Below are 15759 nucleotides of genomic sequence, written 5' to 3'. Positions count from 1 at the left end.
CTCCGAAAGCTAGTGCTTCCAATTAAACCTGTTGGGCTATAACCTGGTGTTGTGTGATTTTTTTTTAACTCATTAGGGTAAAAAATGAGGTCTGCAGATGCTGGAGATCAGAGCTGAAAATGCCCGAAATGTCGAATTTCCTATTCCTTGGATGCTGCCTAACCTGCTGTGCTTTAACCAGCAACACATTTTCAGTTTTTAACTCATTAGTCAAGTTTCTTGAAGTCACCTGACGAAGGGACTGCGCTCTGAAAGCTTGTGATTTCAAATTAACCTGTTGGGCTATAACCTGGTGTTGTGTGACTTCTGATTTTTAAATGAGTATACCCTTATTCTATGCCTATATCTCCCTAATTCAAAACTTGCCAGCTAATGGAAATGTTTACTCAACACACAACCTGTCAAGAGCCTTCAGAATCATCAATGTTTTAATCAGATCACCCCTCGTTCTTCTATATTCTAATTCCTGTTTATCCAGTCTTGATAAGTTAACTCCTTCATCCCTGTGCTCCAACTAATCTAACCTCTTTTGAAGTGCCTCCATTGATATCATTTTGAAAATTATGGGGTCTAAATCACATGTAGAACTCTAACAAGACTTCCCTGTTTTAAAAGCCCTGAGTAATGAAGAAATAAGTTCTATTTGCCGCCTTAATTATTTGCTGTACCTGCATTGCTAATATTTGTTACGTTTTATGCAGAAGCCACCCAGATCCCTCTATGCTGCACTGTTCTGGAGTCTCTTTCTATTGAAATACTAATCTGCCTTTTGAATCTTCCTGCCAAAATGCATGACCTTACAATTCAACATTAATGGCCATCAGCCAGATTTTAATCACTACTTCTCTATAACCCCATGCGGTGTCTTTGTCATCATCACAACCAAATCCAGTGACTTCATCGTTTACAAGTCCGTGAGTAGAAAATTATGTATGCTTAGATTTTAAAAACAAAATCTCTCTGTCAACATTATAGGTGTTGCTGATCAACTACAGACTAACTATGCAAGTGACCTGCGAAGCATTCTTAAAACCCTGTTTGAAGTCATGGCGACTAAGTTACAATATGAGGGCAGCAGGACAGAGAAAAAAGGTAATCAGGTAACTTTGGGAACAGATTTATGGCTGTAACATTAACTCATCTCTTCTTACATAGGAGCTTATTAAACCACAAAATGTTCGTCAGTTCAGATGTTTACCTGCATAGTATGTTATTAAATCTATTTTCTTTGTAATCCATTTGTGACTATTATAGGAAGAGATTTTTTAAATCTCTAATCGACTTTATTTTTGGATTGTAAGCAATCTACATCCTAAAACAAATTTTAAATTTCAATTAAAATATCTTTTCTAATCTGCACAAAGGTTTCTGTTAGAGTCATAAGTGATTGGGGTCGAGCACTCCAACAGCAGATGGTGGATTATTGCAAAAGTCCTATGGTTTCAGTCTGGAAAAAAAACCCATTTGTGTGGCTAGGTTCATTAAGCCAGTGGAGTCCATGTGAGAGAGAGCACTAATAATGATTTGAATTCCTGCAGAAAAAAAGCATTTTGTTATAGTTAGGGTGTTGCAATGTGAGAAACCTCTCTTTTCCAATGGCCCAGAGGATGCTGAGGAAAGTTTGAGCACGATACAATGGCGTTCATTTTTTTCTGCAAATCTCGATAGTAAAAGACTTCACCATTGCTGAATGCACATTATTGAGTTACTTCAGTCACTGTAAGGAGATTGCCTAGAAGTTTTTATTCTTGAGAACTTCATCTAGTTTCCCACATGTGATCCAGGTAATGGACAGCAATTGCAAGAAAACAAAAGAGTGGAGAGTGCTCTTTTTGGCTCTTTCTGATCTCCAAACACAAACTATAATTAAATAGGTAACTACAAACAAAAAAATGTGATGGTGATTAATTGCATAAAGTTTCTTTTACCAAAAAGAAGAAATAGGAATTGCTATATTTCTGTTGTAACTGGGGAATGTGCTAAAGCACTTCGAACACAATGAGCTGATTCTTATGTGTCGTCATTATTGGAATATTGGAAGCATGGAAGAACTTTCTTAAAAAATTCATTCATGGGATGTGAGCTTTGCTGGCTTGGCGAACATTTATTGCCCAACCCTAATTGATCAGAAGACAGTTATGAGTCAACTACATTGCTGTGGGTCTGGAATCACACGTGTATGCTAGACCAGGTAAAGGTGGCAGTTTCCTTTCCTAAAGAACATTAGTGAACCAGATAGATAGATTTTTCTGACAACCGACATTGTTTTCATGATTAGACTCTTATTGGACTCTTATTCCAGATATTTATTGAATTCAAATTAATTTATCATAGTTGAATTTTAATTCAGGCCTACATAACACTACCTAGGTCACTGGATTAATCGTCCAGCATTAATACCACTTGTCCATTGCCTCCTATGAGATAGCCAGAAAATCTGTTTCTGTGATGTCTGAGTAATAAATATTTGACAAGACAGTAGGAAGAGTGCTCTTGACTTTTTTTTTGAAATAGTATCTTTTGCATCCATCGAAGACTGGGCCTCAGTTTGACATTTCACCAGAAAGATGAAATCTCAGACAGAGCAGCACTCCAGTTGCATTTGACTGTCTGCCTGAATGTCTCTGCTCAAGTCCTGAAGTAGGACCTGAACCCAGACCCTTCAGAGTCGAGGGCAAGAGTTCAACTGAGCTACAGCTGACACTACAGTGTGAAAAGCTTGCAGGCTTACCTATAGGAAAACCTGAGTTGCTAGGTAAAAGTGGTGACAGTTAACTCATCATTGTCTTACTAGTCTGTCTCACTAGAAAGAGATGACTGGTGATGGTTTCACCTCAAGGTCACCATGCCTCAAGTGAGAGACAAGGTTGAAAAGGAGAGTCCTTCGTGATAACCTCAGCCAGTGCGGGAGTTGAATCCATGCTGTTGGCATCACTCTATATCGCAGACCAACCATCCATCTAAGAGCTAACCAAATAAGGGCAACAGTGAAGCCCTGTTTTATAACTGAGTATATAAATATAAAAACTATTCGTTGAGTTTACAAGTTTGACTGAGTTTGCTCCAATACCGTCGGCTTCTTTGTTTCAGGTGACCAGACATTGAGAAGTCCTGCACTTGAAGACTGTGCTTTATGTCGAGAAAGTGGGTCTGCCTCTGAACTTGCTGACAAGGCAAGAGATGAGGACCTTGAAGGTGATGTATTGAGCACTTCTTAATATAGTAATAACATTTGGAAGTGGATAGATAGCTGCCTTAAAACATTAAATGTTGTGTGAATTGATTTTCTGTTGATTTGCTTGACTGTGTTTCAGTGTTTTGAAATAAAATTGCAAGTGTTGTTGAGGGAGGGGTTTATGTTGACTTGGCACTATTCAATAGCACCTTTGACAATATAAAGCAAATCATCTCATTGAACCAAGGTCTTCATAATATTTACTGAAACTTTAATTTTTACTGACTTTGACTAATTTATTTCCTTTTTCAGTTTACGCCCTATGTAAAATTCAGTATTTGAAATGTATAAACTCCCTTGAGCAGGATGAGTGACTTCTGCTCAGTTAGCTTCAGAAGATTCCTCACAGGAAATTGATCTTGGTCCTTCCTCACTATATGGGACACCTTGAACAGCTATGTATAAAGTATTCGAGAACTAATTGGACTGCCCAGTTTTACCCGAAGAATAGCTTCTGGCTTTGTATCCTCCAATTTTTTTTTGTTTGTTTAGTCACTGCAAATCCCCATGAATAAGGGATAACCTCATTTGCTGAGTTTGAAGTGATTATCCTGCCATTTAGTCTGTAGCTGGGACACTATGCAGTATTGTTTGTGTCTGTGTATCACATCTTATCTGAGGACTTCGCAGCAGAGCACGCAGTGGCATTTTACTGTTGCAAGAGCAAATTACTACAGGTACTGGAATCTGTATTGAAAACCAAAAATGTTGGACATCACGGGGTCAGGCCATATCCATGGAGAGAAAGCAAGCTAACGTTTTGGGTCTAGGTGTTCATCAGAGCTGATGTGAAGCTGACTTTGTTTTTATTACAACTCTTCAGCTTCTCTGAAGAGCACTCCTGGATTTCCTGGGCTGTGAGAAATGGCTCATTATGTTTATAAAAGCAAATTAACCTGTTGACTCTATATCATGTCAGTTTGTATCTTGTTATGGAGTTGAAGGCGTGTGCTGTACCTTTTAAGAGAGAGTGAAAGCTGTTTTGCACTGAGAGCTTGCAGGCACCTGTCATGTGTCTGACTAGCAGTCTCAGTGTGTACTGGAAAATTGAAAATATGTAACATTTGGCTGTGAAGCAAATACCTGAGTTTTGGTTGCTGTGTTTTCACAATAGTTCGGATTTAACCAATCAATTTTAATTATGCCACAAGATACTCAAAGCCAATCAAATATGAATTTAATGTTTTGAAAACATTGAACCAATGAGACAATTCGATGTTTGGGGTATAAAGAAGCAGGCATTGTGAGAGTTAGCCAGAGAGAGAACGACCAACTGCGAGCAAAACACTCCCTATCAAAGGTACCTTTTCATATGGTACATCTTTGCAACAAAAGACCAAAGACAATCCAGGGAGATCTACAGCCAGAGGAAGGCAGACACCGGAGATGGCAGCTGCTGTAGGATTTTGAAAATTAAATTGATGTAATTTTAATAGGGGTGTTTTTTGGAACAATATATTGTTATAGAGTTGAAGGCAGGTAACAAGCAGTTCAGAGAAAGGAGGCTTAGACTTGTAAATAGTTGTTTTTAATGTTCACTTTAGAGTTAAAGAATAAATTCATATTTTTCCTTTAAATAGTGGAATTTGGGAGTTCTGTCACTCATACTTTAACAGATTACGAGGTGAGGTGTGCTTTTCTGGGTGTTTGGTTTAATTAGCAGAAGGGTTCACCACCATGTCGTAACAACCTAAATTCAGAATTTGCTATAGAAGGGTATCTTCAACCTGAAACCTTTGCAGAATCAGTCAGGAACTGCTTGGGAATTTAAGTTCATAGTTGACATTCGTAGAAAAGTCAAATCTCTGCTCAAGTATCTAACTTGTTGGTCTGCCACAAATCCCTGCTGTTTTTCAAGGTTGTTTTGATGATTAAGCAGCAATCTGACTTATTCATTGAATATGGAGCGGTAGAACTCTTATTTAAATTGTAGCTCCAGGTAAGCCGATGACTTCAGCTTAGCAAGCTTTGAGAAGCTAGCTGGCACATTGTGCTGTTGGGTTGGTAGTTGTAGCCAGGTTCTTGGAAAGTTACAAGAGCTGGAGAAAATTATTGAGAGTGTGGTGTGTCTCTTATGCCTAGCTGATGATGTGTCCTTAATCTCCTGTGCTTGGATAAATGAATAAAAGAGGAAGATTGTACTTAAATTGACAAACAGCTCAACTGATAAAAATTACGTAAGAGAATTTCCATGCAGGTGATACAAGCAAACGCACTTGTTTTTTGTTGTTTTCTCACATAACTCACATAAGGTAGAAAGACAAGCTAAAACTGTTAGCCTTTGACCATCGTGTGTGTGTGTGTGTGTGTGGGGAGGGATGGTGGGGGGGGTGGGGGCTTTGCCTCTTGATGTATGCACTCTGTCTGACGCAGCTCTCCTTATGCATTCATTTTTTTTCTTGTAAAGATGCTCTTTCCCTCTCATCTCTTGCTTCCTTTATGTCTACGATTGTGTATCATTTTTCTTTTGAGTGCTCTCCTAAGGTCCTCATTGTTGTTTCCTGTTTGTATGTGCTTCTATGCGTCAATTCCTTTTTGGCTCTTCAACTGAATAAAAATTGCCAGGTATAAATCATGATCAAGTGGCACTTATTAAAGAGCTGCCTGCCAAATGCACCATCCATAATGATGCCAATTAATTCTATATGTTTGGTTTCCTGGGACTGTGCATTGCAGGTTTTCTCAGATCTATGTAAGGTCCTTCTTATTGATTTCCTTTTTAATGAACTTAATTTCAATTTTAAAATTATCTGTTTTGTTTTAGATTTCAATAACAACTATTTGTATTTATCACTATTTAACGTAATAAAGCATCCCAAGGCACTTGACAGAAGTAATGTCAAGTGAAATTTGACACAAATATTTTGGTGCAGTGATCAAAAGCTTAGTCAAAAAGATGGGTTTTGGACCATGCCTTAAAGGAAGAAAATGAGAAGCAGGAAGGGCATTCAGAGATCAAAATCTAAGCAGCTAAAGGCACCCAATTCAGAATTACAATACTTTGAAAACTTGTACAGCTACAGAAAATAGGAAATAAGGAGGGGTCAGACATGGAGGGATATAAAGACTTTTTAAATTGAAGCATCATATAGCCAGGATCTTATGGAGTCAGTGAACATGGATAGTGGGTGACTGGCATTTGGTGTGACTTGGGGATCAGACAACAGACTTTGAAATAACCTTGGTTTGCAAAGAGTAAAATGTTCAAGGATGACCAGCCTGTTCAGCAATCTGTTCAAGTAGTCCAGTCTGGAGGTAACTTCTAGGATGGGCAAATGCTTGGGCAGATTAGTAGCCTTACAAATTTATTGGTGAATGGAAGAGGTGAAATTAGACAGTTGAATCAGGCAGTGTTACAGAGGTGGAAATAGCTGGTCTTAGTGATGGTATAAAATGGTGTTGAAAGTTCACCTCCATGTCAAACATGACGGAAAGGATTGCTTCCTGCAGGGAAATTTTCACAACTGCGTACAATTGAATGAAATCTCTGATGCACAAAAGCAGCAATTACTGGAGGAAAAGAGGTCTGGCAGCATCTGTGGGGAAAAAAGAAGCAGTTCATGTTTCGAGTCCAGTGACCCTTCTTCAGAACAGTCAGATCTTTATTTCCTCCGCTCAAATCCAGCGGATCTCATCCTGTCTCTGCCTGTAATCAATTCCCTTTGTGCCAGCTATTGTGGTGAATGGCTGCTATACTTGCTGCAAGGCCTGTGCATCCCATCTTTGGTTTCATGTGCAAGTTCAATACCTATTAAAACTAACATGACCAGCATAAATAATTAGTCCAATTATTTATTACACTCTCATTTGATAGAGGCAGCAAAATCTTCAAACGCTACTGTGACCTTATTGCTTTAATGATTAACATTCAAATTATTTAACCCAAATTTAATTAGGATCATGCCAAAAGACAGGAAGCCAACTTGCTGTTACAGCAAGATATCAAAGATTCAGCATTTGCTTTAGTTATTGAAAAAGTATTTGATAACTAGAATACTAAGCAGTTTAGAACTCTCAGTAAAGAGTTTGACAAATATAAAACCTTTTATCCAGATAAATCTGGGCAGTATAATTTTTAAAACTTGTGCAAATATGCTCAATATTTGGGGTGACACAGTGGTTCATTGGTTAACCCTGCTGCCTCACAGTGCCAGGGACCTGGATTAGATTCCACCTTTGTTTGCACATTCTCCCCGTGTCTGCGTGGATTCCCTCCAAATGCTCTGGTTTCCTCCGACAGTCCAAAGATGTGCAGGGTAGGTGGATTGGTCATGCCAAATTACCCACTGTCCAGGGATGTGCAGAGTAGGCGGATTAACCATGGGGAATGAGGGTTACGGGGATAGGGTGGGAGATGGGCCTGGGTGGAATGCTCTTCGGAGGATCGGTGTGGATTCAATGGGCTGAATGGCCTCCTTCACGTTGTAGAGATTCTGATTGTGTGGAGGTCCTTTTCCCATCGTGTCCTCAATAATCATTCAGGCAAACTTAAATGTAACTGCTCTTCCAAAAGTGTGCATTTTCCTCCTGAGTGCACAATTTTCATGTATTGCTGTATTTCACTTGACAGCTACCAATTTGTAATATTGGCTGAAGTCTCCTGAAATTGTTTTCCACATACCATTATTCATTTTGACACTTGTCCAAACTAAAAAGCCATGTATTGATTTGTGTCCACACGTTGCTTTTGTCTTAAAGTTCTTTTAAAGGATTCTTGTGGAGTTTGAATTTAATGGTTGTTCTCCAGTCAATAGGCCACATATATTCCTGGTTGATTTTTTTTATATATTGTTTTTAGGCAAGAATATCTGCCCTCCCTGCCTGGTCTGGCCTACCTGTGACTCGAGGTCCATAGAATCAGGTTGACAATTAACTGTCAGCTGAAATGGCTGTGTATATTGCCAGTGATATCCACCTGGTGAAAAGTGAGGTCTGTAGATGCTGGAGATCACAGCTGAAAATGCGTTGCTGGTTAAAGCACAGCAGGTCAGGCAGCATCCAAGGAACAGGAAATTCGACGTTTCGGGCCAGGGCCCTTCATCCTGATGAAGGGCTCTGGCCCGAAACGTCGAATTTCCTGTTCCTTGGATGCTGCCTGACCTGCTGTGCTTTAACCAGCAACACATTTTCAGTGATATCCACCTTCCCATCAGACAAAAAAAATGTTGGTGTTCTACTTGTGACTGTATCCAGCCTCAAACCAGTGGTCACCGATACCAACTCCATAATCTATCCAAGGACTCAAAGTTAATTTTAATTTCAAACTACTTTTGTTTGTTAAAGTTGTGCATGTTACACTTGTGGTACTGTGAGACTGTTTGTTTGTTTATTTTGATCTGCAGATTTTATCTAAAATATGCCACTGTAGCACTTTCTTTATGCTTGGCAGCAGCTTCCTCAAATAATTTGGCTTTGTTCACTGTAACTGGAAAAATATGTGCACAGCACAGGCTGTTCCTGGCAGAAAGCGTGTGCACTAACCTGTTTTTGTGAATGTGGATTTTTTTTGTGGTTTAATGCTTCTGTTCAGCAGCTCCTTTGTCTGCTAGCTCTCCTTTTCACTGAGAAAACTGGAATATTACCATTTGAAATTATTTCAAATCGAAATCAAGTGTTGATCAAGACCTTCTCAAAGTGAAGAATACATAATAAGTATCTTAAAAGGAATTGAAATGAATGCAGTTGAGGTTGTGAGGTAATTGCATTCCAAGTACACCGGGCATAGTTTTTTTTAAAAGAGAATAATCTCACCACAGATAGTCACGGGTGCCATTAAGAGTTGACCCAGTTCTTGATAACTGGTTTTCTTTTCAAACTTTGCAGGTTTCTATTGAGGAAGCGGCAGTAAAGTGACTGTCAAATGAGAGAGAAAGTACAGGAAGGATCTTGCTCAGTTGAAACTTTTCTTCACCTCCCTCACACACGTCCATTTAGTACGCACGCTCATTATCGTCTATCGCAAGGAAGGAAGCCATTCTGCTGACTGAGTCTATTCAGGCCTGTGTTGTGGAAACCAGTCAGTCTCATTTCCCATGGTATCTCCCAAGATCTCAGTTTATCTCCCAAGATCTCAGTTTATCTCCCTCAAGTGATAATCTAATTTCCTTTAAAATAATTCATAATCCCTGCTTCAAACACTGTTGTGGGTGCATATTCCACTTAATAGACTTCTCTTGACATCTCGTCATCAAAAATATATATCATCGGTGTCTGAGTCCTTGTACCAGCTAATAGAAACAGTTTGTCCTCGTCTACCTTAGATTTAAAACTATCACAAATTTACACCTCCATCAGATATCACCTCCATCTTCTTCGTTCCAAGGAGAACAAACCCAGCTTTTCCAGCCTAACCTTTGTAGATGAATCACCATCCCTGAACCATTCTGATGAATCTTTTCTGCACCCTCTTCCATATTTTCTAAATGGTGTCAACCAAAATTGGGCACAATGCTATCACTGATCAAATCAGAGCTTCATGAAAGTTTGCTCTGTGCATTCCTACTCTAATTATGAGTGCACCATCATGTAAATTTTGAATACGGAGTTATTTCACCTGAAATTTTTATATTAGAGCCATAGAGATGTCCAGCACGGAAACAGACCCTTCAGTCCAACTCGTCAATGCCAACCAGCTATCCTAAATTAATTAGTCGCATCTGCCAGCACTTAGCCCATATCCCTCTAACACCTTCCTATTCATATACCCATCCAGATGCCTTTTAAATGTTGTAATTGTACCAGTTGCCTCCACTTTCTCTGGCAGCTCATTCCATATACACACACCCTCTGCATGAAAAAGTTGCCCCTCAGGTCCCTTTTATATCTTTCCCCTCTCTCCTTAAGCCTATGCCCTCTAGTTCTGGAGTCCCCTACCCCAGGGAAAAGCCTTTGTCTATTTACCCTATCCGTGCCCCTCATAATTTTATAAACCTCTATACGGTCACCCCTCAATCTCCAAATCTCCAGGGGAAACATCTATTTCTGAATTCTAAAATAGTGTGAAATGAAAATGTGCCATATTTATATATTTTTTAAAATCATTGAATAGTATTATGAATGGGGTGGGGTGGTGGAAATTACAGACTTTGGTGAAATGATTTGCTGCGTGATTTCCAGTTACTGATGGAGTTTCTTTTCCTGTTTCTGACAGATCCTCCAGAATGGGTACCAGATGAAGTCTGCAGTTACTGTACTGCATGCAAGGCACCATTCACTGTGATTCGAAGGAAGCATCATTGCAGAAGCTGTGGAAAGGTAATTGGTCAAGCACTGGGCTTGATGGAGAATTTTGAACGAAATGGGTTTCCAGCCTCAATGCCTTTGTTATGGAGTTCATAAAAAAAAACAACCAGTTTCACTTGACTAATGTTTGAGTTTTTCTCCCTGGCTGGTGCGCTGATTGGAATTGAGAGGAAGATGTTAACTTTGTGTGTCATGACTGAAGAATGTATGAATCAGCAGCAGGAGAGCCATTCAGCCTCTTGAGCTGCTCTAATCAGTATGATAACGGCTGATGTAACTGTAACCTCAAATCTACATTCCCATCTTCCCCTGATATCCTTTCACCTCATTGTTTACTTTTGTCTTAATATTCAAGGACTGGACTCCACCCACCTTTTCAGGGACAGTTTAAAAGAGACATGACCCATGGAGGAAGCAAATCTGACTGATCACTGTTTTAAATGGGATTTTAAAACACAGAGCCCTTCTTCTACCTTCTCCCCTAACAGTCAACATCCTCAACCTGTCAAAGTCTATTAGCTTTCTATATACTTCAGTCAAGTTATTTTTACACTCATAAAACTCCAGAGGGTACAAGACCAGCCTGTTCAGTCTTTTCTCAGAGGCAACCCTCTCATTCCAGGTATTAATCCAATAAACCTGAACTGAACTGCCTCAAATGGATCTATATCCCTCTGTAAATAAGGTGACTGCACTGCACAGCACTCCACATGCAGTCTCACCAGCACTCTGTATCTGCAGCATAATCATACCCTTTGTATTTGAATCCCCTCTAGATAAATGAAAATGCTTTGCTAGTTTTCCTAATTACTTGCTGTACCTACATACAATCCTTTTGTAACTCATGCATGAGGACTCCAAGATATCTCTGCATTTCAAAGCTCTGCAATCTCTGACCACTTAGACAGTATACTCTCTTTATATTCCTCCTGCCCAAATAGACATTTTCTGTTTTTGCACATTATATTCTGCTTGCCACATCTTTGCCTATTCTTATAATCTGTGAAATATGAATTGTAACTCTCTTCTGTCCTCTTCAACTAATTTCCCTATTTACCTTTGTGTCGACAAATTACAAAGCACAAGAGTACTATAGACTATGATACTTGACTTGCAACTCCGAGGTCTTGAGTTAAATTTTAATTGTAATATATGGTGCAAAATTGAATTCAATCAATCTGGTAAATTCTGGGCTAATCACCAGACATTAGACCATTAGCAATCCCCAGTTGTTGTAAAAGCTCAACTGGTGCCCTTCAAGCAAGGTTTCCAGCAATGCTGCCCTGTCTAGTCTCCATTTAACTCCAGTCTCTCACTGGTTGGTTCTTGATGTCCTCAAAGTAATCAAATTTGGCCATAAATATAGCTTCGCAACTGACACCTGCATTCTAATTATTAGTTATAAATCAGAAGAGATTGTGTAGTTTAGATGTTATAGAAGTAGGGAGTCTAACTACTCTGGTCAGTATAAACATTTTAAATATGGCGTGATGAATTTAGTCAACTTCAGACATTAAAATCAAATGACAATACAGAAAATAATCTGGTAAACTAGGCAAATCCATAGGAGCTGCTGGTTTCCATACCTGCATGCTAAAGGGAACAGATCAAGAAATTGCAGTGCGTTCATCATAAGCTTTATAGAATTGTAGCTTTTTGGATTAGGAAATTGCAAAAGGATGATATAACAGAAAACTACAAACGTTTAAGTTTAATTTCAACTTTGAGAAAGTTAATCTGATCTAAGATGGGCCAAATGATTTTGACAGTTATGAGCTAATCAAAGAGAATTTAATCAAAGAGAAATAGTTAATATTTTAGCAGAGACTACAAGAATGTGTTGGGTGGACTATGGATGACTCATAGAATATCAATGTTGGTAAATGGCTAATCATCTAAATCTATACATTGTTCCTGCTTTTTGCTCACAAATTGCTACAGATCACTTAGAATGAACTGCTCGATTCTGTACTGTAAGTTCTATGTGAGCCATTCATATATGTCTGTTTCAAGTCAAAATTGTTGTGGGAGTCTCCAAAACTTGACTGTTAACCAATTTCCTATCCCTACATGAAGTTTAAATGCCTTTTCATTTAACAGATCTTCTGCTCACGTTGCTCTTCTCATTCTGCTCCCTTACCTCGATACGGCCAGATGAAACCAGTCCGGGTCTGCACACACTGCTACATATTCCATGTGACGCCCTTCTACAGTGACAAACCAAGCATCTGATAACTGCTGAGTGGACTGCCTGGTTCTGGCATGGATGAACTAGCTCAATAAGGTTGCAACTGATGCTGGATGCCAGCAGTGGGATGTTTATTTTGGCATTGTTTATTTTTAGTTTAGAATGGAAATTTGGATAAGCTTTCCTTAGAGGTAGTTCTGAGAGAAGCTGCAACTCCAAGTAGAAATTTTTGTACTGACCTTTTTAAATGCATTTTGATAATGAGCTGCTAAAAGGAAGCGCTGAGCTTCTATTGTTGTTCCACTGTAGTATGGTCTTCCACAAATTTATATTGAAATTATAAAACTATCCTAAACTGAAGGAAGGCACTGCAGGGACGGTGAGGGTTGGCAGAGGAGCGCTGTCTGAAGGGTTTGCAATACTTGATGACCTTCTGTTCCTGTGCCATACACTCCTTATGGTTTAAATGTTGGCTAAAGTTCATCTGATCAGAAAAAGAAATTTTTCAGATATTTATTTGAGATGGAAAAATTCTTTTGAAATTCTAATGTATTGGTTAATCAAAGTCAGTCATTGTCTGTCATGCAACATCAACGCTACTGTTAAAATTGTTTTGAGCAGACGTCACCCGCTTTGTACATTGTGACAAAAGATTTGCACAATTTTCTTTTGACATTTATCTTATGTTCTTACAGTCCATTTAGATCTCTTATTGTTGAGGAGCAAGTGACGATGTTGCCTCCAATGTATTGATGTGGTACATTGAGGTGGCATGGTGACGAACAGATGTCCATACTGCAAATTTCTTAATCCCAGCTGTGCTGTTGTGGTTAATATTAGGCAAAATGACACCAACATACTTGTGGAGGGATCAGAGGGCATCTGGATCTTGGATAATTTGTTCGATGCTGCTGCATGCACATTTAGAAAAGGAGAGAAGCATTCCAGAGTTTGAAATTGTACCTAAATAAGGTGGTGTGGCTGTTATGGGAAGCCTTGGGCAGACTTCTTCCCTAATATATTCTTTCTTTAAGGTAACAAGACTATTTATGAGACACACATTGAACTGAACCAAACAGCTGATAAACTTAATAATCAAATCTGTGGTGACCACATGAGAACATGCTGAGGTTCAAATTCCTTCTCAAATACCCAGAGTAAGCTTCACATTTCACCCTGAAAGTGTTTTTTTTTCTCAACCAGATACAGTCTGTGGTGGTTGTTTCAGTAACTCTCACCCAAGTATTCACTCTTCCTTTGTAAAGAGATGCCAACTGTTCACTCCTCCTCGTCCCAAGCTCTAGAGTGAGAGAACAATTGTTATGTCCCTACATTAGCTCCTACAGCTATGTTAGTATATAATCCCTGGAATTCCTGCCTCCTTGTCTCAGGAGTACACTAGCCAGTGCCCTTGCCTAGTAAGTATTTCAGGTGTCCATAATCTGGGTGTTCATTCAATTCTGTTCCACATAATCAACAACAAATTAAGCTCCTTAACTCCTAACTATTTGAAGGATTCTCCGATAACTATCTGGTCCAGATTTTGTCATTGTCCATCAACGTACAAGTATCGCCAGTGGGAAAACCACTGATGTTCAAAAGAACAGGATTATGGACATGCCAGGGGCTAGGGAACTACCTCACCAAGCAAAGGGATAACCCATCGGAAACGAAGACCGGATGGAAGCCAGTTTGATTAAAATACCATAAAGATATTTGATATGTTGTAAAACAAAACCCTTCACCAATTAAATGCTCCTACAACTATGTTCTATATTTATACAAAATATAATTCCACCATAATGGGCGGCACGGTGGCACAGTGGTTAGCACTGCTGCCTCACAGCGCCTGTAGACCCGGTTTCAATTCCCGACTCAGGCGACTGACTGTGTGGAGTTTGCACATTCTCCCCGTGTCTGCGTGGGTTTCCTCCGGGTGCTCCGGTTTCCTCCCACAGTCACAAAGATGTGCGGGTCAGGTGAATTGGCCAAGCTAAATTGCCCGTAGTGTTAGGTAAGGGGTAAATGTAGGGGTATGGGTGGGTTGCGCTTCGGCGGGTCGGTGTGGACTTGTTGGGCCGAAGGGCCTGTTTCCACACTGTAAGTCTAATCTAATCAGGTATAACCACCCATTACCTATATATAGGTTCTCTACTTTTACAAGTTAAAGCTCTCTGCTAAAGATTTATCAATGAAAATGAAGATTTACTATCTCGCCTGTCGTTGAAGATCTGAGGAATCTCCAGCATCATGTCTATGATCAAGCAAGAGACCTTGTGCAGACGACTTGAACTATTTAATCCCTAAAAATTCCAGAAAACTGTTGTTCTGTTCAAGCCATTTTCCTCTCGCTCTTATGATAGAGTTATAGGGATAGGATCTGGGTGGGATACTCTTCGGAGGGTTGGTGTGGACTTGTTAGGCCAAATGGCCTGTTTCCACACTATAGGGATTCTCTGGTATTCTACTTATGAAAACAAAACATTACACTCCTCCTGTAAGTTCCTTGATTTCTCGATTTTAAATTGCGGTATTTCAACACCTATTCTGTTCATGCTGTTTCCAAATATTTATTCAGCACAAGTGAGGACTGCAGATGCTGAAGATTAGAGTCGAGGGTGTGGTGCTGGAAAAGCATAGCAGGTCAGGCAGCATCTGAGGAGCAAAAGCCCTTCATCAGGAATGAGGGTCAAGTATCGATTTTCCTGCTCCTCCGATGTTGCCAGACCTGCTGTACTTTTCCAGCACCATACTCTTGACTCCAAATATTTACCGTCATTCTCAAAAGTCACTATCACATTGACCACTGCAAGCTGTTGTTTCTTCATTAAAATAAAATCCAGTTTGCAGAGTTGGCCTTTGTTGTCCTTAAGTTGTCCAAATATATTCCCCTGTATACTGTGTTGTAATTTGGCAACAATTACAACATGCATACTTGACAAATGGGCAAAGACCTGAAATGTGTGCTCATGTTTCTAACTAGGGTCTCATCTCCTGCACTTTTCCCGGGCATGTGGGCTGCCTTGGAATAATGTAGTCTTTCTTGGGTACAAATTACAGCTTAACATCAATCCATTGATCAGTCTCAATGATT

The 15759-nt window shown here is 39.5% G+C and overlaps 1 protein-coding gene across 1 annotated transcript in view; it reads left to right on the top strand.

Annotated features, from left to right (window-relative positions):
* The window catches only part of zfyve28 (zinc finger, FYVE domain containing 28), a 220930-nt gene extending 208030 nt beyond the window's left edge, over window positions 1–12900 (top strand). Inside the window, exons 11-14 of the mRNA XM_060842758.1 lie at window positions 976–1092; window positions 3091–3195; window positions 10386–10489; window positions 12578–12900. Coding sequence (XP_060698741.1) covers window positions 976–1092; window positions 3091–3195; window positions 10386–10489; window positions 12578–12709 — 458 coding nt within the window. The 3' untranslated portion in view covers window positions 12710–12900. The remainder of the gene's footprint in view (window positions 1–975; window positions 1093–3090; window positions 3196–10385; window positions 10490–12577) is intronic.
* The last annotated feature ends 2859 nt before the right edge of the window (window positions 12901–15759 follow it).

Source organism: Hemiscyllium ocellatum, chromosome 2, assembly GCF_020745735.1.
Source record: "Hemiscyllium ocellatum isolate sHemOce1 chromosome 2, sHemOce1.pat.X.cur, whole genome shotgun sequence".
NCBI classification, from domain to species: domain Eukaryota; kingdom Metazoa; phylum Chordata; class Chondrichthyes; order Orectolobiformes; family Hemiscylliidae; genus Hemiscyllium; species Hemiscyllium ocellatum.
This window is presented reverse-complemented; position numbering and strand designations above follow the sequence as displayed.